The sequence below is a fragment of the Oryza sativa genome, chromosome 4 (genome assembly GCF_034140825.1).
Source record: "Oryza sativa Japonica Group chromosome 4, ASM3414082v1".
Classification (NCBI taxonomy): Eukaryota; Viridiplantae; Streptophyta; class Magnoliopsida; order Poales; family Poaceae; genus Oryza; species Oryza sativa.
Window position 1 is genome coordinate 26,572,860 of NC_089038.1, and position 27,645 is coordinate 26,600,504.

At 45.7% G+C, this 27,645-nt stretch overlaps 2 protein-coding genes and 1 long non-coding RNA gene across 12 annotated transcripts; 2 read left to right on the forward strand and 1 right to left on the reverse strand.

Moving 5' to 3' along the window:
* Positions 1–4,465: 4,465 nt before the first annotated feature.
* LOC4336422 (protein S40-4) lies at positions 4,466–5,587 on the reverse strand. Its single transcript, XM_015778669.3, has one exon. The coding sequence runs from the start codon at positions 5,418–5,420 to the stop codon at positions 4,896–4,898; it is 525 nt and encodes a 174-aa protein (XP_015634155.1). The 5' UTR covers positions 5,421–5,587; the 3' UTR covers positions 4,466–4,895.
* An 11,551-nt stretch (positions 5,588–17,138) lies between these two features.
* LOC107280720 (uncharacterized) lies at positions 17,139–17,906 on the forward strand. The gene is made up of 2 exons (XR_001545274.3): positions 17,139–17,330; positions 17,433–17,906. It is a non-coding gene; the product is annotated as an uncharacterized lncRNA (long non-coding RNA).
* Positions 17,907–20,560: 2,654 nt separating this feature from the next.
* Positions 20,561–27,094, forward strand: LOC4336423 (pentatricopeptide repeat-containing protein At3g22670, mitochondrial). Of its 10 annotated transcripts, none has more exons than XR_010740968.1 (4): positions 20,561–22,030; positions 24,756–24,934; positions 25,148–25,292; positions 25,665–26,165. XR_010740968.1 is itself a non-coding variant. In XM_066309995.1 (3 exons), exons 1-2 carry the CDS (start codon positions 20,608–20,610, stop codon positions 22,000–22,002), a joined length of 1,311 nt encoding a protein of 436 aa, XP_066166092.1. In that variant the 5' UTR covers positions 20,561–20,607; the 3' UTR covers positions 22,003–22,030; positions 24,756–25,187. The 10 variants fall into 10 exon arrangements, 5 of the variants coding, with proteins under 5 accessions (XP_066166092.1, XP_025880292.1, XP_015636185.1 ...); XR_010740969.1 differs by having other exon boundaries at positions 25,239–25,292; positions 25,665–25,714; XR_010740971.1 differs by lacking the exon at positions 25,665–26,165 and having other exon boundaries at positions 20,561–21,767; positions 21,852–22,030; positions 25,148–25,187.
* Positions 27,095–27,645: the final 551 nt, after the last annotated feature.

Here is a 27,645-nt window from a genome sequence, read left to right on the forward strand (position 1 = left end):
ACGTCATCCAGCCAACGTCGGGCTGGAGTCTCTGGATCGGGGACGACGGGCGGGTGACGCAGGAGCGCGCCCGCAGCCTGGAGCGCGCCCTGGGGCGTGCCGCCATCGCCGTAGACGAGGCGGCGACGCGCCCCGTCTCGCCGTCCTCCCCAGTCGCCCGCGGGCGGCGAAGTCGCGGATCCTTCGACCTCTCCGAGCGCCTCCCCCCGCCCAAGATTTCGGCGAGAGGGGGACGGTGGGGTGCGAGCCCGACGGCGCGGGTTCTGCTCCCCGTCGTCACCGCTAGCGTTCGGAGAGAGGCTGTGCGCCACTGCCCGTTCGGTCATTGGGCTGAGCGGGAGAAGCTTGGCGCACACGAAAGAGGACGAGGGCTTAGAAAGACACGCGCGCCCCCTACCTGGCGCGCCAGATGACGGAGCGTGGGGCTCCTCACCGGGAGACCGCGCAGGCCCCCCTTTGCCGGTTCGGCCGGGGGCGCTAAGTGAGATTCTTCGCCCTCGATCTGAGGAACGTCAGCGAGAGAGGAAGTGCACAAGACACGGGCGACGTAGACAGGTTCGGGTCGCTGAGAAGCGTAACACCCTACTCCTGTGTTCTGGTGGATCTGTGCGTGAAGGAATACAGAGAGCCCGAGAGCGAGAGAGAGTTCAGGCTCTAGAACCCATTCGCCAGAGTCCCAACCCCCTTCCCTTCCCTTCCTTTCTTCTCTCTAGGCCTGGGCCTCCTTTTTATCTGGTCCGGGGTCACCACATGGGCCTCCTGCTGCCTAAGAAGGGAAACATGCTTTTTACAATGAGGGCTAGTCTACAGCCGGAAGTGACCTCTGACAAGCAGAGCACACGCCTCCTGCCCCGCTCGCCCGCTTTTCCGGTGGACGCCCATTTCAACCTTCATTTAATGGCCAGCGACTTCCTTGCCATACTTGCCCTGAAGCCTGGAATGGATCTGACCGGGACTGACATACCAACTCCAGGAGTTAGCACGCCAGCTCCGGCTAGGGACGAGAGCCAGGAAGCTCTCATCATTCCGACAGGACGGGGCGAGGCATGTGACAGGCCGCCTGTTGCCACCTAACCCGCGATCTGACCGGTCTGTGACCGGTCACACACCGCGACCGGTCACGGACCGGATAAGCGTGCGCTGCGCCGCATTAAATGCGGCGTGGCGCGCTCGTCCAACCTGCTATAAATGCGGTTAGGTGAGCCCGCTGTGCTCACCTAACCCACACACGTGGCGCCAAAACCACAGGGGGTCGGGGCGCCCCAGCCCTCGGGGCCAAAACGGGAGCGGCCCGATCCCTCGGGGAGACAGAGGGAGGGGTGGCCACGTCACCCTCGGGCCCGACCCCCCCGAGGGGGTCAGGCCACGTGGGTGACCGCGGCTACCCAAGCCTCTAGTCACGATACCCCCGGCCCCATGTCACCGACACAACGCTAAGAGACCACTATTGACAACCATTGTACATGCCTAAGTACTTCTACTGTTTCAAGTTATAAGACTTTTTAACATTGCACATATTCGTATAAATGTTAATGAATCTAGACATATATATATCTAGATTTATTAACATATATATGAATGTGGATAATACTAAAAAGTCTTATAATATAAAACAGAGGAATTAGATATATTACCAATTTGATGATTGAAAGCGGTTTGGGGGGCAGAGTAGGATTCCTGATTTTGACAGAGGTTGCATAAAAGCAGCGGAAAAAAAATCTCGATAGTCAGAAAGAGAGGTTATTAATATTTCATCCCTGTTGTGGTTAACTATCTTTCAGAAAAAAAGAAGAAGAACTGCTTGGGTTAACACAGAAGGGACATTATATAACAGCCGCATTATTGGATCGTTGCAAAGCTGTCGTTCTGCATGCACCTCATACTACTGCAACCGGGTCAATCATTTTGGCCACGGTTGCAGTGACAATTTTGTTTGCACTGTCAAGTGGCTCCGGAGACCACTAAACTAAACACATTTTTACAGTACATCCTGTGCATACCGTAAGTACGTTGTTTGTTGAGTCCGTCCTAAGCGAATCCGAACACCGGCGTTGGTTTCCCACCGTGTCAACGTCAGGAAATTGTTGCCGCTCTGGGGACTCGGCAACCGACGCCCTGCCAGTTTACGACATCCAAGAAGTCTCTAGAAAAAATATCGTCATCCCCGCGCGTCGTCGGTCGGTCTGCGGTGCCCGGGCCAGCAGCGAGCCAGCCGCAAAACCTCCTCTCGCGGAGCAAACCACCTAAAAAACCAGCGGCGGCCGGGTTCGCCCAGACGCCCACAGTGCGCGCGCGGAAAGCCAAACCACCGCGCGAGCACGCACCGTGGAGCGGAGCGCTCCATGCGGCGTCGCCTCGCGCGGCTGAGCAGACACGCACGCACGTACTAGGACGAGTAGCCTGTCGCCACTCGCCACCCGCTAGTCGCAACCGCCACGTCTGGCCACTGGCCACTGGCCTGGATTCTCACCTTGACAAACCACTTGGATACTTGATGCATGTCAGTTACTTCCACTCTCCCAGTGTACCGCTCCTGTCTAGGGCTGCTAGGCAATACGCGACCAGTAGCACACTAGCACTGGCCAGAAGCAATGTATTGCCACCGCTGCATGACCACCGCTTGTGCCCTGTACACTTGCTGATGCAGCGCAACGTTCCCCATGCGTTTCTGCTGCAGCGTGGCGAGCGAGCTGCTAGGTTCAGTAGTAGTGCTATCTTGGACGTCCACTAGTTTCTTACATGTCATCTAAATGATTATGAAAAAATCTTAAAAAAATTATAAGATACTTTAATATATAATATATCATTTCACAAACATGTAAGTTCAAATTCGACTTCTAAAAGTTGTAACAAAAATAACAAATTAAACTCTAACTAGTATATGTATATTTACAGTCAAATTTATTATTTTTGTTTCAACTTGTAAAAGTTGAATTTGAATTTACATGTTTGTGAGATGATATATTACATATTAACCTATCATGTCAATTTTTTTAAAAAATTTTCATAACTATTTAGATGACATGTAAGAAACGGGTAGACGTCCACCCGAGTGTTTAAAACACTTTCCCGTACTATCTTCTCTTTTGTAAAAGCGGTCCCAGGTAGAAGCTTGATCGATCCAAGTTTTACGTGGCGGAGAGGCGAGGTAGGCGCCACGGCGTTCACGGCGATCGAGAACCAAATCAACCCCGGGTAGCTCCGCTGCCGCAGTCGGTCGATCGATCGCGCGCGGTGCCATCCATGCATGCATGCATGGGCAGGCTCCTCTTGCCAGCTGCGCCGTCTGTGGCAGTGCGCCCTGCTCGTAACCGAGCCGACAGATCCTAGTGCGGGCAGGCGCCGCGGTGCGTGCCACTGCCACAAGACCAGAGAGACGTGGTGCACCCACGGGCCACACGCCGCCCGCCCCCGCCGCGCGCGCGTGCGCGTGCAGAGGCGGCAGCAGCTGCCTTCACGTGCACAACCGTGCCATGGCCGGGCCTCACCTCGCCGATGCATCCACCCTGCTCGCCTCGGTCGAGCGGCCGGCCGGGCCTGGCTCCGCTGCTCGTGCGCAGGCTGCGGCGTCGTTCGTCCGAGGACGTCCCATCAGTCCACGTCGAGACCACTTGGCGAGAGCTTGGATCAGCAAGGCACAAGTTTAATCTCGCAGCCGCACCCTGCTCCATTTTAAATTGATCGTGCCATTGTCGGTACGTACGGGTTTAAAACTGCGTCGTGACATAAGCAGATGGGAGTGAGTGAGCATTACGGTTCAGCGATGCATGGGTCGGGTCTGGAAGGGGACGTCGTTTCGATATATTTTTCCTGTGTGCAGCTTCAGCAGCAGCATGGGTGAAGCGATAGGGTCCTACATGGCCCTACATGATCTTATCCAGCTACAACGTTGTGAAAACAACGCCTTGCCATATGCCATGCATATTATCGGCTATCCATGTATAGCCGTGTTAACAAATAAATACTAATAGATCAATTATTGATGCTCTTCGGTTTGTGGAGACTCGCAGCCTCATATGTCACCTAATCTGTTTTAGCATCAACTTTAATTCTGATATGGGACCCTACAAAAGTCCGAACGTAGTGAATGAGTATATGTATTTCCAGGATTTTCCTTATATAATCACTGATATGATACATATCAGTATCTGCTAACTGTTCAGTAGGGTCGGCTTGCCGCTGCATCATTGGCAATGATGTTGCTAGCTAGTGTTGCACTATACTTAGGTGTCCCGCTCATCCAAAAGAACAATTCATCATTTTAGCTATTGCAGGAGAGGCAGTCGTTCATTTTCCATTTACACTCCTGTTGAATGACATCAATATATATACTATATGCATACAAAATTACTGGAAAAATGTGTGGTGTGACGGTATGAAAGATATTTTTTCTTTTCTCGAATTCTATAAATAAAATACTACTACTATAAGAATAAGTACCAGAGACTGGCAGTATGCATGCATGTCAACACAAGATTCTTTCTGAATTTCTTCGCTCTCTGCAATTTCGCACAAAACGGCATGTACAATTCTGCATACTACATACTACAGTGGTATAATACATACACTGTGCAGTAATGTGGAATTTCCCATACTCGAAGGGTAGAAAAAAAATACAGGATCGATCAGCTGATCAACCAACTCCAACCATCTCCAGGTGCCCTCAAAATTGTCACACCTTGATTGAACAAACCACCCACTCTTCCTGTCCTCTCTTGCATCTAGCCTTCTAGGACTAGGAATACTACCCAATTTCTTATCTTGTCCATGGCGAAAGAAAAAGAAATAAGAACAAAAGAGAATAAAGTAATTAGTACTACTAAGTACTCATTTTAAACCTACTGCACGTCTGCGCGGCGAGGCCAACCACCGGGAGTGATCAGCTAGCTCGCCGGTCAGTCCTCGAAGCCGGTCTTCTTCCAGACCGCGTCCCGGACCCGGCTGAGGTCGCGCCCCTTGAGCGTCCTCCCGATCCCCTCGTGCACCGACAGCGACGCCGCGCGGCCGCGCCACGCCAGCTCGTGCGGCGGTATCACCACGCCGCCGACGCCGGCCACCTTGCCGTACTCGTAGTCGTCGTCGCCGTCGCCCTGGAGCTCCCACTCCGCAGCAGCGGCCTGGTGATCCCTGTACTCGACCCCAAGAATCTTCTGCCAGTCCGGTATGTTCACCGGCAGCGAGCCGGCGGCCCGATCCAGCGGGGCCTTCCGGCCGGCGCGGGCGGACGGGATCGCGCGGCCCCGGGCGCCTAGCTCGGCGGGGCTGGACTCCACGCCGGCCGCGCCGTACGAGCCCCACACGTCCGACTCGTCGAACTCGTCCGCCCCGGGGCTTCCGGGGCACCTCGCCGCTGCGCCCCTGGACGGCGCGAACATCCGGTAGGCGTGCTTCGCTGCCGCCGACCTCGCGCTCCCAGCCATACGCCGCCGCCGCCGCCCGATCGATCGGTCTACGCTGCAGGGTAATATATAGGAGTAATTTGCTCCGCTTTACCGTGACGCCGCTCGCAACCACCGATCTTTACAGGAGGGGAGAGCGCGAGAATGTCGTGAGGAGAGTAATGGGTTTGGAGTTTGTGTGTGGCCTTGGACGTTTGGTTGTCCACGTTGGATTTTATAGGAGCGAGAGGTGAAGAACGGGAATACTGCGCCTCCGCGAGGTGAAGACTGAAGAGTGACGAGAGATAGCAGAAGCGGATAAGACTGTTTTTTGGAATGACGCTTCTGCCCTCCGGTGGTTCACGCTGCCACGGCTTCGTAGGCTTACAGCTATGCACCGGGGCACACCGTGGGCGCTTGTGTGGCCATGGGACACGTCGGTCTTGTACACGCTTGAACCGTGGCGAGTAAACATATTTTCCACCGGTGACGTGCCCGCGTCGAGACAAAATCGTACTACGACTACGAGTACGACCAGCTTCACGCTGGAAATGGACCATTTCACAGGGAGTAATAATTGGCCAAGGGCATTGGCGAGATTTCGCCAAGAGGAAAGGACCCAGGGACGCCGTCCTGAAATTTTCACAACTTGACCCTTTGCAAAAACCATTTTTACAAATGAACCACCGCCAAAACTTATTTCAAAATTGACTTTTCGTTGTCAGCGCCAAATCACCTGGCGCTGAATTTAGACACCTCAGCGCCATGTCAACTGGCGCTGAATGCCGTACCACCGTGGATGGGAGACTAAGTCAGCGTACCAACGTATATTTAGTGCCACGCTATTTGGCGCTGAGGTGTCTAAGTTCAGCGCCACACGATTTGGCGCTGAACAAAAGGGTTGTTTTTAAAATAAGTTTTAGCTGCGGTTTATTTGTAAAAATAGTTTTTGCAAAGGTCAAATTGTGAAAATTTTTGGACGCCGTCGCTGCACACACGATGGCAAACATGGCCCCCTCGGCTGGGTCGACGGGTCCGCGAAGGCGACACGTGGTCTCGCGCTTGGCTGTCTCCCCACGTTCGCTGCCGGTGGCCCCGTGCCCCCTCGTGGGCGCGTGAATTGCAGCTTACTGGCGAAGGGGCCCAACCGTGGGCCCGGCTGTTGGCTGGTAGAGGAGACTGGGCCGGTGGCCGGTTGAAACTTGAACGCAATGCAAATAGTGCAGTTCGAGTACTGCGGTAGTGTCCGGGTCAGGTACGGCACAGATTGATATACTACCGGACTACCGGACCGTAGTGCAGTTAACACCGGTCACAGCTTGACCGGGATGATCAGAAAATATTAGAGCCACAGGCAAAAGGTCGTTGGAACAAATCAATCTTATCCAACTGAGCTGTATAACTTCTCTTCAAGGCATGAATGCATAAGGGATGGGATCACAATGGTGTGTTGTTAATCGTCTTGCGTATCACCTAGAAACAACACTATCGTCTAACGAGTTGTTTCTACATTATTACAGCATATAAAAAGAGCCACCCTACAAACTGTGAGCGAAGAGATAATAGATACCACCTCCGTTTCAAACTATAACAGTACTTATTTTGTTTCGTCATGATAATGTTTTGAACAACAATTATTTTATTAAAATGTGATTTTTGACACAAATTAATTTTTATTATATTTATATTCAAAAGTAATTACTTTTGCCACAAAATTATATTCTAATGAAATAATGATTGATCAGAGTCTTGTCCCGATGAAACAAAATATACCTTATATTTTGAGATAGATGGAGTAGTAGTACAATACAAGAAGAGATATATGCCCCATCTGTTGTATGGGTTATTTGGCTCGTCTCTTCACCAAGGGCCAATGGCTCTATTTTCTTTGGTACACATTAGAAAAAATATCTATACAACATTACATAAGGACGACATAGTAATTGTTGTTACACACTCGACGACATAGTAATTGTTGTTACACACTCAACAACATATTAACAATTTATTTATTGAAAATGTCTCAGCTATTTACGCCATTTATTGATTGTATTTAAAAACCATATATTGTTAGTTGTTTTAACCTTTAGATGGTTGTTCTTTGGTGTAGGTTGTACAGAGTCACAAATGTAATACACCAAGCAACGAAGCAAATATACCACACCTAGGTTATTCATCTTGTTTCACGCATGATCAGTCTACCTCTCTGCAAGAAAAAAATGCTAAAACTATTAACAAGAACAATTATGATACCTCTATCTAGTCAGGATTAGGATACCTCATACTAAATCACTAATACGTATTGTTTGGATCAATGAGAACACATAGCATTTTCATACTACAGTGTAAAGCCTAGTGATAGGGTGTGATATCCATACCCTTGTAGATGAGAGCTCACTGGGAGCTATAGGATGGTGGACTGCGATAGGCAAACAACCAAAAGTAAAATAGGGTAGCTAAATTTAGCAATATTTTTGGTTGGTAGTGTAGGGAAGAAAAATGATCTGTTCAAGTATAGCCAAGCAGTCAAATTCACCCACTATTTATGCATGTTATATAACATTATTATTTTTGTAGTTGAAAAATTAGCTACAGTTCAAGTAGGAGTACATTTTTATTCAACTGTAGCATTGTGTAATTTTTTTTTGACGCAAACATTGTGTAAATTTTTACACCATGAAACACAAATCTGCCAATGAGTGATCACGGTCGACTGTGCATCGGTGTGTGATGCCCCTGGAGGCTTGGACGTTGTCGCCCGCTGTACCACACTACTATCGTCGATCGCACGCGCTGTAGCTGTCGTGGTGCATGTATGCTGAACTGTACTGCTACCCACGAGCGGGCCGCGCGCGGGTACGTGGCGTGCGGGCAGTGGCCCGGTCCACGTGGGCGCTGCCCTGGACGCACGTAAGGTAGGGCGCATCTGTACCCGATCCAAAATTAAAGACGCCCCTCGGTCGCCCCCGGCTAAGTTTTAATTCCGACCCGAACTGTCTCTACAAAACACAACACGTCTCTACCAGTACACTCGTGGAGAAACCACATTTTATCGGTCGGCCGAATTCCACAATAGTCCTGGTTACAATAAAAACCGACCTAGTCCCGGTTCAAATACTGTCAGGGCCTATTAGCCCCCTCGGGATTTTTAGTCCCGTTCATAACACCAACCAGGACTAAAGTCCCACCCCTATATATGTCTTCTTCCTCCTCCAGCTGCTCGAGCAAGCTTCAAAATTTCTTCAAAAAAGAGGGGAGGTCATGCCAAAATTTCTATTGAATTTATTTTGGTGATTATATACAAATCGGAGGTGCCTAAATGGTTAGCAACTTCATCCTCCAATGTTTTTTTGTCATATTACATTTGGAGCTATGTTTTGCACACTTTTTTTTCTCCAAAATTTAGTTGTAAGTTGATGAGAGAGAAAATTTATGTGGGGAAGAAAGAATATATATATAGAAATTTAGTTTATTTGCTAAATAAGGTTTTATAAAATAGTTGAGAAGAAAAATATAGTGAAAGTTAATCTTAAATAATAGAAAACAAACTAAAATGAAAATTAAAAGAAGTACAACACATTAATATTAGTTTAAAACTTTAGAAATAGTAAATAAGAATTATTTGGTGTAATATTTTATAATTTTTGTATGAATAATGATATGTCATTATTGTATGACTGTCATTATTGTAAGAATAATTATTTGTGTACGATTTTTTTTCATCTTATGTAGATGGATCGGCAATGGATGTACGCTGACCGGCGGTCCAAAGAGTTTATTGACGTCGTGCATTATTTTTTTAGAGTGGCCGAAGCAAACAGGCATAAGGGTTTTATTTATTGTCCATGCAATAAGTGTAAGAATCAGAAGGAGTATTCTGCATCCAGGACTATTCATTTCCACTTGTTTGAGTTAGGGTTCATGCCAAGCTATAACTGTTAGACATCCCACGGAAAGCAAGGGGTTGAAATGGAAGAAGATGAAGTGGAAGATGACAATATTCTGGATTTGAAGGAAATCAAACGGGCGAGGAGGAAAGGGATGCTGATGGTAACGACGTTGCGGATGATCTTGGTCAGATGTTGCAGGACGCCAAGGAGGACTGCGAAAGTGAAAAGGGGGCCCATAAATTGGACAAGTTGTTAGAGGACCACGGAACGTCGTTGTACCCAGGTTGCAAGCAGGGGCACAAAAAGTTAGATACCACTCTGGAGTTCTTGCAATGGAAGGCAAAAAATGGTGTTAGTGACAAGGCATTTGGCGATTTATTGAAACTCGTCAAGAACATTCTTCCGGAGGGAAACAAATTGCCCGAGACAACGTACGAGGCTAAGAAGATAGACTGCCCTCTAGGACTGGAAGTTCAGAAGATTCACGCATGTTCGAATGATTGTATCCTATATCGCGGTGAGGAGTACGAGAACCTAGAAGCATGCCCTGTTTGCAAAGCACTACGATACAAGATTAGACGAGACGATACAGGAGAGGTTGACGGGCAGCTAACAAAGAAGAGAATTCCTGCTAAGGTGATATGGTATTTCCCTATAATACCACGGCTAAGGCGTTTGTTCAGAAACAAGGGGAATGCTAGAATGATGCGATGGCACGCTGAAGAGCGTCAACAGGACGGGATGCTGAGACACCCCGCCGATGGTTCGCAGTGGCGAAACATCGACAGAAAATTTAAAAACTTTGGAAAGGACGCACGAAACATACGGTTTGGTTTAAGTACGAATGGCATGAATCCTTTTGGACAGATGAGCAGCGGCCATAGCACTTGGCCCGTTACGATGTGTATCTACAACCTCCCCCCTGGCTATGCATGAAGAGGAAGTACATAATGATACCGATTATTATTCAAGGCCCCAAGCAACCTGGTAACGACATCGATGTGTACCTAAGACCACTGGTCGAAGATCTTAAACTGTTGTGGAAAAAGGAAGGTGTCACCGTGTGGGACGAGGACAAACAGGAGGAGTTTAGCCTACGAGCGCTGCTGTTCGTAACCATCAACGATTGGCCTGCACTTAGCAACCTTTCCGGTCAGTCCAACAAGGGGTACAAGGCTTGCACTCACTGTATGCATGAAACAGAAAGTACATATCTTAAGCACTGTAGGAAGGTTGTGTACATGGGTCATCGTCGATTACTTGCTGCAAACCACCCGGTACGGAAGAAAGGCAAGCACTTTGAACATAAGACGGACCACCGTACGAAGCCTAAACATCGCAGCGGAAAAACAGTGTTTGCTATGGTTAAAGATCTTAAAGTAGTGTTCGGAAAGGGGCCTGGAAGCCAGCCTATAGAGAGCGAAGATGGTCACGCGGCGATGTGGAAAAAGAACTCTATATTTTGGGAGTTACCCTATTGGGAATTCTTAGACGTCCGCCACGCAATCGACGTGATGCACCTCACTAAGAACCTTTGCGTAAACCTTCTTGGCTTCCTAGGTGTATATGGAAAGTCGAAAGATACACTGGAAGCACGTAATGATCTGAAGCATATGGAACAACGCGGCGACCTTCACCCGGAACCAAAGGAGAAAGGAAGCCATCACTTGAGTCCAGCCAGCTACACTCTTAGCAAGGCAGAGAAGGAAAGTATGTTTGAATGCTTGGAGAGCATAAATGTACCGTCTGGATACTCCACGAATATCAAGCGAATAATAAGCACGAAGGAGAAGAAGTTCACAAACCTAAAGTCTCATGACTGTCACGTGTTGATGACACAACTGCTACCAGTTGTAATAAGGGGTATCCTTCCAGACAATGTCCGGGCAACAATAACAAAGCTATGTGCTTTCATGAACGCAATTTCGCAGAAGGTCATCGATCCGGATAGATTAGAAGCCCTTTAGAATGATGTGGTGCAATATCTTGTCAGTTTTGAGTTGATATTTCCACCTTCATTTTTCAATATAATGACACATCTGCTTTGTCACCTTGTCAAAGAGATCAGTATTCTCGGGCCTGTGTACCTACACAACATGTTTCCTTTCGAGAGGTACATGGGCGTTCTGAAGAAGTATATTCGTAACCGTGCTCGTCCAGAGGCAAGCATCGCCAAGGGGTATGGAACATAGGAGGTCATTGAATTTTGCATAGAATTTATTGAAGATCTTTGCCCAATCGGGGTACCTGAATCACGCCATGAAGGGAGACTACGGGGAAAGGAAACTCTCGGAAGGAAAGCAATAATGACGGTAGACAACAATTTATTCCGTAAATCCCATTTCACGGTTCTGCAACAATCTTCATTAGTATCTCCTTACATCGAGGAGCACTTGGCTCTAGTTCGCGCCAGAAACATCGGTAAGTCCGATGCATGGATTACATGGCATCACATTGATACTTTCCCCCCGTGGTTACGACAACATCTCATGGGTAACGAGACGATCAACCAACAACTGGCCTTCCTAGCGAGGGGACCATCTGGGTCGATCGCGACATTCCAGGGATATGAGATCAATGGATACACATTCTACACGAGAGCCTAAGACATGAAGACTCCAGAGCATCCAGGACGAACACGAGGGAAAGGGGTGATTCCTTGGAAGATTGGATTCAAGGAGGACATCCACACGTACAGGAGTCGGATGAGGAGCAAGAGAGATACCGAGGCGAAGATTGCAGATCTTGAGTACAGAGTATCGAGCTACGAGCTCAGCATGCAAGAGGAGGTGAACTTAACAAGAACGTGAACATGAACTTAACGTACGTTAACGTGAACGTATGTGAACGAACGAACGTAGGTGAACGAAATGTGAACTTAACGAGAACGCCAACGTGAAATACAATATATGTTACTTTGCGTTTATCCTAATACATCTTTTTGTATGTTGCAGAAAAGACGTTGTCGTCTTCATCCCTCAAGCCGGATTGGTAGCTAGCCCTCGAAGGAATTCGCGCAGGCAAGTGATGTAAATATATGATTGTTAGATTTTTAATGCAATTAAGACTATAAGATTTAATATACGACACTTAGACTTAGCATATATGATTATCTAGGTTTGTAATGTACGACACTTAGACGACTTAGCATATATGATTACCTAGGGTCCTAATATACGACACTTAGACTTAGCATAGTATAAGATTATTAGATTTGTAATAAGACTTAGCATATTGTGTAGGGTTCTAATATACGATAGTTAGACTTAGCATATATGACTATTTGAGTTTTAATATAAGATTATTAGAGTTCTAATACAAGATTATTTGAGTTTTAATATAAGATTATTAGATTTGTAATTAGACATAGTATATAATTATTGTCTAGGGTCCTAATATACGACACTTAGACTTAACATAGTTGACTATTAGAGTTTTAATACAATATTATTTGAGTTTTAATATAAGATTATTAGATTTGTAATAAGACTTAGCATATAAAATTGTGTAGGGTTCTAATATACGACAGTTAGACTTAGCATATTTGACTTAATTAGCATATATGATTGTTAGCATATAAGATTGTTAAAGCAAAAATGACCTATAATAGTTGTTAAAGCAACTATTTCTTGGATGAACAGATGGCTGATCGCGATGAGGAACAGATACTGTAGGATATAATCGCGGAGGGAAGCAGCCAGTGCTGGAACGAAGAAGAGGGGAACGAGGATCCAAACCAGTACTTGAACGAGGAAGGGAACGTGGAGAGGGATGCGGAGGGGAACCAGGAGGGGAACGTGTTGAGGGATGTGGAGGGGAACCAGGAGGAGGAGGCTAGTGGAAGTCAACCCTCCGCTGGACAGAAGAGGGCACGCGGGCAACGAGGTGCTGCGAAGAAGCTAGAGGGTCGGCACATCATAACGGAAGTGGACGAAGACGGCCGACCTAGTGCCCCGGCGGAAGCAGCCAAGAACTACGTACGACACATCGGTTGGGTTGTGCGGGATAACGTGCCTGTCAGTACGGTGTACTGGCGCAGAACAAGGGCACGCGGAGATCATGAGAGCTTTGTCCCAGATTCGGAGAAAGAGATGCTGTGGACCACAATGCTCAAGACATTCACCCTTCCCGCGGGTACAGAGGACAAAGTGAAAAGGTGGACTCTAAAGAAAATGGCAGAACAGTTTCAGAGCTTCAAGGGAGATCTGTACCAGAAATATATCCTGAAGGGGCAGACACTGAACTTCGACACATTCCCAAAGCTAAGGGATCATTGGGACGAGTTCGTTGCATATAAGACAGGTCAACAAGGGCAGGCGATGATGGAAAGAAACAAAGAAAATGCCGCCAAGAAGAAGTACCATCACCACTTGGGTCAGGCGGCTATAGCGTCGCGATGCCGAAGTGGGAGGAGATGGAGGCAAGCTTGCTTGAGAGGGGGATCGAACCGGCCACCGCTAAATGGCCGGATCGATCGAAGTTCGGGTACTATGCTCACGGTGGAACGCTCAACCCAGTTGATGGCTCCCTGGTCTTCAGCAATCAGATACGCGAGGCTGCGCGTCGACTAACGGACGCAGTGGAAGCCTCTTCTCAGGGCACGTTCCGACCCGACAGAGAGAAGGACGAGCTGTCACTCGCCCTGCAGACTCCAGAGCATCCAGGACGAACACGAGGGAAAGGGGTGATTCCTTGGAAGATTGGATTCAAGGAGGACATCCACACGTACAGGAGTCGGATGAGAAGCAAGAGAGATACCGAGGCGAAGATTGTAGATCTTGAGTACAGGGTATCGAGCTACGAGCTCAGCATGCAAGAGTAGGTGGCAAGGAAGGTTGATGAACGCATGGCCGCACATCGGTCCCATTATCCCCAGCCGACCATTCCTCCTGCAATGTTGATCCCTTTAGGCAATCATAGCAGCTGCGCCTCAACAAGGCAGGTAGGATCACAGAGCATGGACGCCATGCAAACCCAGGACGAAACCACCTGCCCCGTTGATGACATAACTCAGCGGACACCATGTGAGCTGCATATTCCCTTCAAGAACTTATCAATAAAGGTAAGTTCGTAGTTTATAGATTTTAGATTTGTCCATTCCGCAAGTTGCTGCTTATATATGTTGATTACTAATAAATAACCTCTCACCACGTCAAGGTGGCGTCGGGCATGGCCATCCCAACGGACCCTTCGGGGACTTACCACTGCAGGCCGATTTCAGCAGGATACTCCAAGGTCGAAGTTGAGTTGGTGGAAGGCGTGTACGAGTACCTCGAGTTGGATTACCCTGGAGGAGACGGTGAGACGCATCTACGAGACACAAGCCATGCCATTATACTATGGCGCAAGCGGTACATCATCCTCCCTGGGCGACAAGCGGCGTCTCGTGCACCATCTCCTCCGACTCCGCCATCTCCTCCTCAGGCTCCTACACCGTCTCCTCCTCATGCTCCAGCACCGTCTCCACCTCAGGCTCCTGCACCGACTCCTCCTCAGGCTCCTACACCGACTCCTTCGCAAGCTCCTCGTCCAGCACCTTCCAAGTCAAGGGCCCCCAAGCTCCACCGCCTGCCCCCACAAGGGCAACGAAGAAGGCGAAAGTTGATGCCGCAAAAAACGAGGACCCGGGGTACGATTGCACGCAAGAGGAGCTTGACGCTTATGTGGCATCAGAAGTCAGGAGACAATTGAAGCCTCGAAGTCCAGAAAAGAAGATTCCTATAGACTTGAGTCAGGAACTTCTTCAGGGGTATGTCTGCACCTGCCAAGGAGGCTATAAAGCTATCGGACTATGAGCGAACACTTAAGAAAGCATCTTCTGGAAAGTCCAAACCAGTCCCTCAGCTTGGAGAGCAACCAAACCAGGAGATCGAGCCGTTGGTGACTGGTGAAGATTTTGGAATACAAGAATTTATTAATGACACCGGGCTAACTACGGATCAATTGCTACGAGGCGCACCAATCGAAAAGGCGGAAGTAAAATACATGTACGAACTCGGTAAACCGCTTGTCAAGCCTGAGCAGCTGCAGTCCCTACCCACACAAATGTACAAGTTCCATCAACTGTACATGGAGATGAGCGCCACCGGTAGAGAGATGATCGGAGCGAGGATCAGGGACACGGACTTCTTGCAAGGAGATGACATTCTCTGGATCAATTGTAAGGGTATCTACGAACTATACCAGCTGGACACCCTCGACGTCTCTATTATGAGTTGCTGGATTTTGTAAGTATCGTTTAGTTAGATTTCTTATTACGTTTCCTTTAATTAATTAGGTCCTTCTATATAAGTAGACTATATATAATATATACTTCCCTTTATCGTTGTAGAATGGAGATTCAAAGGGCCCGACGGCGGGGGGTTTTCGATACTGGATTCATCGACCCTCGGAAAGTAAACGTCGCAATGCTCGACCAGTATCCGTAAGCTACAGAGGACAATCTCGTCCATCTCCTGAAGGCGCAGCATTACAAGACGTTCATACTATTGCCGTACAACACAGAGTTAGTTTTTACTGTCTTCCTATACCAAATTTCATTCCCGTACGAACATGCTAAGTGTTTCATATGTAATGCATCCCACGCACATTGCAGATTCCACTGGGTCCTTTTACTCTTCGACTTGGAGGCCTGCACCGTCAACGTATATGACTCAATGGATAAAAAAGAGTCTACGTTTGACAAGGTTTTCGAACTTATAGATAGGTACTGTCATAAGTTCCTATGTTAATTACGAATCTTGTTATAATTAATTGCTACTACGAATCATAGCTTTAAACTCCATGTAGGGCTTGGTATCGGTTCCGTCATTTGGTCCGCGGCAAATGGAGAGAAAGACTTAGGCGGAAGTTCAATTTTCTTGTGAGTACACATGCTCTACATTTATATTCGATCTCCAATTCAAATACATACAAGTGTATATTAATTAGATCTCTCGCCGTTTGTCATTTATTTATAGCGCGCAAAGCAAAAGCAGGGAACTAACTTGTGCGGCTACTACGTGTGCAAGTATTGCCACTGCCTTGCAGACCAAATCATCACCACAAGAGAGCTCGATGTACGTACAAATAAATTCAAAATTTCATTGCGTACGTATCGATTTGTTGTTTAATTACTAATTAATTTCATACATTCATATAGTTTATTCGCATGAGGAATAACCTGATCACACACAAGGAATTTATCGCGGCGGTTCAAGAACAACTCATGGGATTCATCAACGAACAAATCCTTGATCCCAAGGGTGAATTCTACTACGACGGAAATACAATTCATAGGTCCTTAGCTTTTGAGATAACGACTACTACTACGTTGAAATCGTAGCTAGCTAGGACATCATAATGGATTGTAATTAATACATGTCTATTTTTTCTATATGCATGTACACATTTTCTTTAATGTAAATATATACTACCCTCGTTTTTTAATAGATAACGCCGTTGACTTTTTATTACATATTTGACCATTCGTCTTATTCAAAAATTTTATGCAAATGTATAAGATATAAATCACACTTAAAGTACTATGAGTGATAAAACAACTCATAGCAAAATAAATTATAATTACATAAATTTTTTGAATAAGACAAATGGTCAAACATGTGAGAAAAAGTCAATGGCGTCATCTATTAAAAAATGGAGGGAGTATTTTGGTCATATATATATATATATATATATATATATATATATATATATTCTATATACCTGGGAGTACGTACACCTGCTCCCATCCACCGTCCATCCATTCAACTAGCGATCTACCCGATCGAACCTCCCCCTAACGGGTATAGCTACACTGGCCCGTTAATATTTTGAATAAGATTTAATCCATAATTATCCAGGGATAATTTAACTAACCATCGCCGATTTTTTCTCACTAAAGCGACACATATCTCTCGCCATACAGACGCGGCGGCGTGCGGCCATGGCGCGATCCATCGGCGATTCGGCCGCGACGCCGGCACGATCCATCGGTGATTCGGCCACGATGCGAGGTGCGGTGGCTACAGGCAATCCGGCGACGACGGCGTGGTGGTTCATAGGCCGATCGTCCTCATTGTTGGTACCAATCCTTGAAGTCTGACTGCTAGATATATATTCTGATTCCAGATATTCTGATTCATGGTCGCTTCTAAATCTCTGCTATCCTTTCCCCCTTTCGCAGTGAGCCAGGCGTACGAGAACCGTATCAATCATGGCAGAGGTTTCCGGGCTTCCGGCCATAACCTGGAGGCAAACTGTCCAACGATGGCAGCTGCTCACACGGATCCTCGATGGACGATGGTGTCTAGTCAATGAATCACGGCCACAACGTCCGGTAGAAACGTGTACTGCACCATGTCTATGGTTATTTGATTTCAGGTTCAGAGCTAATATCGATCTGCCAAAAATCAGAGGCGACACGTAAGGCATTTGTTCCAACCTCCCAGAGAACTGAATAGATTCTGAATTTTTCAGCAGCATATATATCTACCTCTTATTTCTTTTTCTCTATTTTTCGATCGACTAGTTGATTCTGAATCCTGTGAGCATGAGCTCATATATACCTCTTGTTTTTTGTATTTGTAGATGAATTTTGTATCATACTTCTAAATTTTGCTCGTGAAAAAGCATATAATACTGCACACATGAAAAGCAATATATGGCTTATCTAAGTAATAGTGGTACATACTACTAAATCTAAGAAATAGTGTATATACTTATTTAAGCCGTATATGCATCATATATATACTGAAGAAACAAAAAGAGTAGTATATGCAGATACTGAGCAAACAAGAAAGCAGTATTATCTCCTTTAGCGATGAGATGCAGTATATAGTGACCGAACAAAAGTATAGCAGCATATACTGACCAAATTAAGAAAAAACTAGTATATGCTCCGTCAATACTAATGTAGTATATACTGGCCAGAAAATTCAAGAAAACAGTATATACTGTTCAAAGGAATAAGTAGCATATACTTGTAACAAAACAGTACATACTGTTCCAATAAACAGTAAACAGTATATACTTATAAGAGTATGTGAACATACTATATATACTACATTGCTACTAGAGTATGCAGAAAGCATGTACATATGTACATTCATATATATACTTTGGGAAAGAAATCAGTACATACTCTTTCGGAGAATAAATCAGTATATACTGAACCAAAAGAAAATTAGTATGTGCTGCTATAATTAAGTAAAACGAGTAAAGTTTATACTACTACTACTAAGTGGGAAAAAGTATATACTACAATGTTTATAATCGGATTTCTCTAATCATTCCCAAAAAAAATTCAGTATATACTCACTCGTTCCAAAAAAATCAGTATATACTCATTCCAAGAAAAATCAGTTTATACTACTCATTCAGTCGTTCCAACAGTATATACTGCACGTACCATTAAAAAAAGAAATAATCAGTATATATACTAGTTGATTCTGAAGTAAGTATATACGACTGCTAAGAAAAATAAGTATACACTGCTACAACAAAAATATAAGGTAATCCTTACCATGTACTGCTAATAAAAAAAAAACTAGTATATATATACTACTGCTCATCACTACAAAGAGTGTATATACTAGCCTAAAAACAGTATATACTGTTGCTTACTAGAAAAGAGAGTATAACTAAGGCACGTTATCAAATTTGAAAGCAAATGCATACCAACGCCCTCGTTCAAATTTGCACCAAATCCGCTGGGCTAGCGGCCACATGCATACGGTGTTTTGGAAATTAATAATTTTATTCTTTTTCCTGGTTAATTTGAATGCTAATGGATCATCCACTAATAAGAGGGAGTGCATACACCTGGGTGTACGAAAGAGTCGTCATATATATATATATATATATATATATATATATATATATATATATATATATATATATATATATATATATATATATATATATATATATATATATATATATATATATATATATATATATTTTAACCATGCAGCAATAGGGCCATGAAAAAAAAAAGGTCAGCTCGATCTTTAGTCCCGGTTTGGGGTTACGAACCGGGACTAGAAACACTTTCTCCACCTTCTCCACCAGTGGTAGTATCGGACCGTGTTTGTATCTGTATATACACGCAATGACCCACACCGATGCGCGATGTTTGGACAGACGAAATACTGGTGTGAATTTGTGTCGTCGATGCGTACATCGATCGATTCGTTGCAAAGAAGCGGCTGTCATATCCATCAATTGTGGCATATATATGGCCTGAAACTATGAGAGGATTAACGTACGAGCTTGGTCTTTTTTTAAAAAAAAAAAAACGGTTCATACTTAATTACGTTTCTAAATTCTAATGTGAAAGGATATGACTTGTACCGATCATACGCTCCTGGTTCTGGCGTGCAGGTTATATACTTGCATTACGAGTAGCTGTCATATTCGACCTTCATTCCCATCTGCCTCGCAGTGGGCGTCAAGAGGTAGAGGGGATGCATGGTCAGGTGCGCAGTGCAGGGTATTTTGGCCGGTCAGTTCAGTTGGTCTACCGGTTTTGCTTGCATTCCTGGGTCTCCTTCCAATTCGCTATCACTGCGCTGTTCCGGATAAAAAGCGGTAGCTAGATGGTGAAGTCAATACCGTATGCGTACTGGACTGCTCGACAGATGACATCGTCGTCTCTGGCAGCCTCCGATCGTGTGCACCGTGTGTGGTGCGTACAGTAGACATCGCAGACTGAATTTTCATTGTAAGGTACGTATAGCTGGTTTTTAAATACGCGTATAGTATAGCTAGCCATCCTGACGCGGGTTATCTCGATCAGGACTCAGAAGGCTAATGTAGCATACGCCACTGTGATACTGTCCATAATATATGGATCATCCTTTTGTGAAACGTGGAAAGGCTAACGGTGATTCACGCCATCCTTTTGGAGTACTTCTGATCAATGATCATCAATTCATCGTATGGGCTAATGGGCAGCTGAAGGACGCAACAGTGGTCAACTAAAAGCAGTGTCTTGCCGAACTCGGTACGTACTCGTCCCTACACTAGTATAGCACACAAATTTGCCTATACCGATATGATGTATTCGGCCTTGCTAGAGTTGGGCTCACAAAAATTTTTCTCGGCCCAAATGTTCCGCAACAGCCTAGAATGAGCCTTCTTCTCTGTTGGGCCAATCTAATGCTCGTTTTCTCCCAAAATCCGCGAGGTTTTGTTTTGTAGGCCCAAATACGCTACACACGGCAAGAGGACACCGCGGAAACTCATCTCCAACAACCCTCCAGTCAATGCTGTTCGAGAGATTCATCAGAGAATCGGAAGCAGTTCAATCCCGAAGCAATTTCACTTTTCCTAAATCCTAATCCCTTCGCTTGTCGCCGATGAGCGCGGCGACGGAGGAGGGGCGGCCGGACGGCGAGGAGGATTCGCCGCGCGCGGAGGCGTTCCTGGAGATCCTCGGCCGGGTCCAGCCGGGGGATGCGGAAGCGGAGCTCTCCTCCTGCGGCATCGGCCCGACGGCGGAGGTCGCGGAGCAGGTGCTCAGGTCCCGCGTCTGCTACTCCCGCCCCAAATCCGCCGTCCGCTTCTTCGTCTGGTCGGGCCGGTCGGTGAAGCACACCGGCTACGCCTGGAACCTCCTCGTCGACATCCTCGGCAAGGCCGACATGGAGGAGCCCATGTGGGACGCCGTCCGCACCATGAACAAGGAGGGCGGCGGCCTCGTCACCGTCGCCACCTTCGCCTCCATCTTCTCCTCCTACTGCGCCAGCGGCAACCTCAGGAAGGCCGTCGAGGCCTTCGACGTCATGGGGAAGTACGGCGTGGAGCCGGACGCCGTCGCCCTCAACTCCCTCCTCTCCGCCATGTGCCGCGGGGAGGGCCGCGCGCAGGCGGCGCAGGACCTGTTCGAGCGCACCAAGGCCACCGTCGCGCCCGACGCGGACACCTTCGGGATTCTCCTCGAGGCGTGGGAGAAAGAGGGGAACGCCCAGCGCGCCAAGAGCACCTTCGGCGAGATGATTGTCCGCGTCGGCTGGGACGCCGGCAACATGCCCGCGTACGACGCCTTCCTCTCCACGCTTGTGCGCGGGGATCAATTCGGCGAGGCGCTCAAGTTCCTTCAGGTGATGCGGTCCAAGGGCTGCCTCCCGGGGCTCAAGTTCTTCGCCAGGGCAATCGACCTTGTCGTCCGCAAGCGCGACTATGCGAACTCTTTGGCCATTTGGCAAATGATGATCTCGGATGCTGGCCTTGTACCAAACCTCCCCATGTACAATGCCATGATCGACCTCTGTTGCAGTGTTGGTGATACCGACTACGCCCTCCGCATGCTCGACGAAATGCCCTTCAATGGCGTCTTTGCAGATTTTATCACGTACAATGCCATACTTGAAGGGCTCATCAAGCAGCGCAAGGCTCGTGAGGCTGAGGCTTTCCTCGCAGAGATGAGCAAGAACGAGCAGCTGCCCTCCCCAACCAATTGTGCTGCTGCTATCAGCATGTTCTCTAAGGAGTTTAACCCGTCAGCAGCAATCGATGTGTGGCACTGCATTGTGGAGCACCAGATTACTCCGGCTGATGAGTCAGCCAGAGAACTAATAGTTGGGTTGCTTGATTTTGGCAGGTTTGCTGAGGTGAAGAAATATACTGATGAAATGCTTGACATGGGAATTGAGTTACCTCAGTCAACCATTGATAATATGAAGCGCACATTTGATAAGGTTGGCAAGCACCACACATATGACCATATTGCTAGAAGGCCAAAGCGGTGTTAGCTATACATCACCAATTTAATCATAATAGGTATGCCTTCTTTCATATGGGTGTTTTTGGCTGTGTCAGTGAATGCCATGAATTGCATGAATTCATCTATCATCTTGACCTTATGCCATTCACTAATAAGTCCTCATGACTTGCTAGTAAGCTACTTGGAGTGAATGTCATCAGTTGCGTGAATTCACCAATTATCTTGACCTTATGACATTCACTAATTAGTCCTCATGACTTGCAATTAAGCTACTTGGAATTGGAGGTTTTATCCTGGACTACTAGTTTGGTTCCCTATGTTCTTGCATGAGCCAATTCCTTGTTCCTCTTGGCTGTCTTGCTCTCCTTGTCTTGTTAATATTGGAGTACCTTTTCTTGGCACGGTGCACAAGGCCACTAAAAATGACTATTCCACTGACTATTTATGTGCGCTACTTTTATGCATTTTGATAACTTTCCTTGCCCCTTTGGAAGACACTGGACATCTATGATTCCATCTTCCTTTACAATAGGATTCATAGTGATGTTGTATGGAAATGTAGCTGTTTGGTGCTCTTCAATGGAGGAAGAACTCCTAACTCATATCTTGGGTATCTAGCGGACATGCACTTCTATCACAACAACTCATATCTTGGGTTATCTAGCGGACATGCACTTCTCTTACAACAACTCCTTGTCGATGTCTACACTACTCACCCCACTTTAAGATAGATATCTTGTGGTGGCTGTCGGGGTTTACAGACTTATGTGCCCTCGCACTAAAGTTGATGCAACCCATAAGTCCTGATTGCAGATGGACACATTGCATTGACTATCGTCTATCTTCCAGGACCTAACTATTACACATTGGCTATATGTCTAGGCTGTGGTCTCCCCTCATCTAATTATTGAGTGAGTCCCTTGTCCCAAATTACAATGGCCTTACAGATGTGTTTTGTGCTTAACCTTTTTCTCTCTGATCACTTCCATCATTGTAGGTGTCGTGGGCTTCTTAGTGTTTAAGCCAAGTAAAATGTGATTCAATCTTCTTTGCTCAAATCTTTGATTCCTGGTACAACATAGTCGAGATAAAACATAATGTTGTTCACTTTAGCCTGTTTGGGTTTTGCAAAACTCCATAGATATGCAGAAGAGAAATGCTATCCCACTCCATCATGGCTTGACACTTCTTAGTCTGAACTCTGTAGAATTTTAAGGATTGCCTTCTAATTTTGGCATATTATGGACTCGAGTTCAAGATGTGGTGTACTGCGTGTCATCTTTTTTCCCTTACCAAGTTACCCCTGCTATATAGCTTCTCCAAATGCTTTTGATCACTCTTTGAGAAAGGCATGTTGGAAAACAGAAACATGTGGTCAGTACTGATCACACATTGCACAAGATGGTACTGTTTCTTCTTCGTTGAACCTAGATTATCTTCTTTAGTGTTTCTCTGGAACAACAAACCTCTTGAATTGTTAAAGATTCAGTAGCATTGAGTAAAACTACAACAGGTTATGTCTACTGTTACCACTGTTTGATGCACTTCCATCCTATAGAAATCAATAGCTAATGTTTCTATTCATGACGTGTCTACCAGGGAGGATTTACATAATTAGAGTCGGGGACTTTTTTGGGGCCTTTTGTGGGTTGACTCCAAAAAAAAAAAAAAAATCCCAATGAGAACCTTTAAAAAAAACAGAATGATCTATTTTGGTTTACTTAATGATCAATGCGCCTATGATTGCATGCATCTGTTGAAGTAGAGTTGTATTCCCACCTCTCTCTACACCTTAAGCTTTTGGATGAGCTGATTGGTTCATGAAACTCCAAATATTTTCTGTGGATGTGTTGCTTGATTACTTATTTATGTGTTTCATGGACACACTGACTATCTATGGTATGCCTGTTCTGTTGGTAGCCTCATATGACCTTGCTTTTGTTACCACATGTGTTACTTTTGCAGCCCGACAACCTAGGCTTTACTTAGTACTGTATGTTACCATTTGTATTTGGTCAAATATTGAATTTTTTGGTGTTGGTTTTGTCTGTCGATTGAAAACTAGAGTGTGAATGAGAGAAAAAAGAGGACAAAAGGCAAACCTCATGTCAAAATTTCCTTTTTGTGTCTCATCTCTCCTAGCTCCAGCTTGGCGATTGTGGACCAAACAAAATGCTGACCTCTGGTCACTGTAAGACGTTTATTCAAACTATGCCACCCTGCTTTGCTGCGTTGTCGTTGAGAAGCTCCTCACCATTGGCAGGGGCATTGTTGTGCACCTCCTCTTCCTCCAGGCAGAGCTCATATAGCTAACGAAACCATGTTTTATATTTCAACACACATATTTAGATTGAAACTTAACCTTTTAACATAAAACACCATCTTGTCTCCCTGTTGGTGCTAACTTGGAACAATCTTGCCACATCTTGGCATAGTTGCCTTCATATGGGCATGGTTGCTACAGTTAAGTGCCCTTCTTTGCACCCAATCGACCCAAAAAGGCATGAATTCTGCCATTTGGCCTTGTCTGTCTTACCATATGTGTTGGCTGATGTGGCAGAATACCAGTATAGAGATTAGCCTGGCTTGAGCAACCTTTACTAAAAGACGGCGTTTTACATTGGTTGACTGCTCACCTTGTTCATGTGCAAAGAAGTAAAGGGGAATGGGCAAAATTTCAGAATGAGGAATTTATCCAAACAAATGTAATGCATGTGGTTGTGTTACACTTTGTCATGTTCTATAAATTTGTGAAATTTACCCTTTCAAAATATCTGACAGGCTGCCTAAAAGTATTGACAGTAGTGGTATGAACCGCCTATTCTCTGAAACGTAGCAGCGTGATGAACAAGATCAAATCAAGTGGTTGGACTGTCCTTGGTGCGTTCGTTGGCATCAGCATCTGCGCTTCCTGTCATAGACGCCTCTCGCCTGAATCGAGGATTAAATGAAATCAAACGGTGAGAGTACATGCTGATGTGTGGATTCAAGTCCAACAATTAAAAGGGCATAAAATGTAGAAGAGCAAATCAAACATTTGTTTCATTTGGAAGATCTCATAGTTTTTGTGCTATTAGCTTGTCCTTCACATGGCACTGTAGTGCCTAGGGGTGTAGATATAGTTGTTTCAAGAATCCAGTCATTAACATGTCACCATGTGCCTTTATTTTTAGATCTGCAAGTCTATGGGATGTCGATAAAGTTTTCCTGAGAGGGTGTTGAGTTCTTTGGTATGTTAGTATTGCCATATGTCCACTTGTCCAGGATGAGAAGAGGCGAGTTCTGGGTCTCTTGGAAGGCTGCATGGGTACAACCACGGTGAGTTGCTAATTTCATCACATATGTTGCCTATCCATTGCCGTGATTTGCAGGTGTGCCAGAATGGGATAGTGATTTGCATGCGTGTTCCGTCATAGTTGGGTCTGAACAGGATATCGATGTATAAAAATGTGGTTTATTTTATTTTATTTAGGTCTGCATGATATAATAGAGTGATGGACATGCATCATCTAGTTTCTAATCAACCTTTAGGGGAAATGATCAAATCCACTCAACTATGGGGCAAACAATACATGGCCTTGGGGGAAAAGAAAGAAAGATCGATTTCCCGTAAGAGTAAAAGTTGTCATTAAGCCATTATCCTGCTGATCCTTATATTGTTTTCCTTTTGTTGTTATTGTTCAACTTCAGCTATTTGAAGGCGGATTTTGGAGTAAAAGGTATTCCACAGAGTTGCTCCATTTCAATATCGCTACTGAAATATTACGGGTTTGTTGTGTTGAAAATTGAACTTAGGCGAAGTGCTTCAGTGTCAATTTGCAACACGGGAAACCTGTATAGTTTTGAAATCTACTGTTATTACCAGCAATCCAGCATTTTTATCACCCATTTTGTGTTGGGTTTTGATTGCACGTTGATTGTTTTAATACAAGAAATTGCTTTTTGCTGGAGATTGTGTTGTTTTTTAGTTGAATTTTTATGCTTAAGATCAGATTGGCATTCTTCGAAGGGGATATGCTTTGTTGAATCGGTTCCATTGATCTGAGATTACTTGGTTGTTAGCTGGCTAAGGTGACAGTTCTCCCATATTCTTCAACTTAAGTCAGCTTAACATATCCGTTGCTCCGACATCCCAATTGTTATGTAAAGAATCTAATATGTTTTAAAATATATACTTGTTTTTCTAATTTGTATTACACTATTACTCCTTTATATCTGGACCTTCCAGGTGCAGATCATCATATACGCAATCCATCTTATTTTTACACATTTTTCGCGGGACCTCCTTTTACAGAATGTTCTCTTTATGCTACGTTCTGCAACTGCAAGTCTGCAACCTGTCTGGACATGCCTAATGGTGGTTCATAATTTTCCCTAGTTCTGATTGCTACGAATTTTGTTGAATTGTTAGACACAGACCCCTTGGATGGATAGCGTGCAGAGTCGTCTCTTTGTCTGTATGCGAAAAAGGATTTCATGTTCTTTGTTTTGACAAAAATGAAAGGAAAAAGAACTTCCTGTCCTGCAATGCCAGCCTGCTAGGCAGTTGTAGAAACCCATCAAAAATATTTGGAGTGAATAGGACTCGAGCCGTCCAGCTCGTTTCAACCATAAAGGCGTAAATTATAGGGCTCAGCGTCACTATTAGCCTGGTCGGTCATTGTTTCATTTTTTTCGCATATTGTAATCTAATGGCTGCAGTGCATCCACTTGTCCATCCAGGAGTCCAGCACGAACTGCATGCGTCAACATGCAATCGCGGAGAAGCGATGGCTCAGGAAGCGACCTGGGAGATGGAATTGGGGAGGGAGATTAATAATGGATCTTCGCTTTCTGTTTTGTGCTGTTGTTGTCTTCATGGACGAAAGGGCGGCTTGAAACTGTTCCATTCATGAGCGAAATAACGGCATCCATGGATGAGAGTGGACGGTCCTCGAAAGAGAGTGGCAAAGCGTTTTGTCAGGAACAAGCAATCGCATTGCTTTCATGTGAAAGCGTAGCAAAACTGCAGAAGGTTCTAGCCTCGCAAGTTGCAATTCGCGAGAGATTTTATTTTCACGTTGCAGTTTGAACTTTTGCATCCTCCAATTTTTGGTAAGGAAAGGAAAAGGTTCTCTAAAGTCTGAACTGTAGTGTAGTGATGCAACGCTCGTTGCAACGAACCGCTTTTGCACCACAAATTTAATCCGGCCGTATGGTTCAGACAGGCTCGCCTGACCTCATGGCAAGACGTAATTAATTCAACCAGGCTTACAAATTTGTGTACTTTTGCCTTTGATAATTCAGAGAAAGGAGGGATACAGCTAGGGATGGCAATTTTGCCCACGGGTCTGGGTACGCGGATACCCGGACCGATGGGCACGGGCATGGGTGTAATATTTTGCCTGTGGGCACGCCCGCCCGAGACCCGAGAACATCGTAGGCAAGAGGTGGGTATTGTTTTTTGCCCGTGGGTAATATATATCCGACCCGGTATATATGTATGAGCTAATTTTGGCCCATCTCTTATTCCTCGTACCCCTTTTTTTTTTTTGCCCATTTGGCCCACTAATATATACTAGAAACCCTAACCTATTCCAATCCCCTCTCCTGTTCCCCACTCCCCTCTCCTATTCCAATCTTGGTGGCGGCGCAGGCTGGCTCTAAGGACGACGGTGGAAGCGGGCGACGG

Coding starts and splice junctions, on each gene's coding strand:
- LOC4336422 (XM_015778669.3), bottom strand. CDS start 5,420: ATGGCTGGGAGCGCGAGGTCGGCGGCAGCGAAGCACGCCTACCGGATG.
- LOC4336423 (XM_026024507.2), top strand. CDS start 20,608: ATGAGCGCGGCGACGGAGGAGGGGCGGCCGGACGGCGAGGAGGATTCG.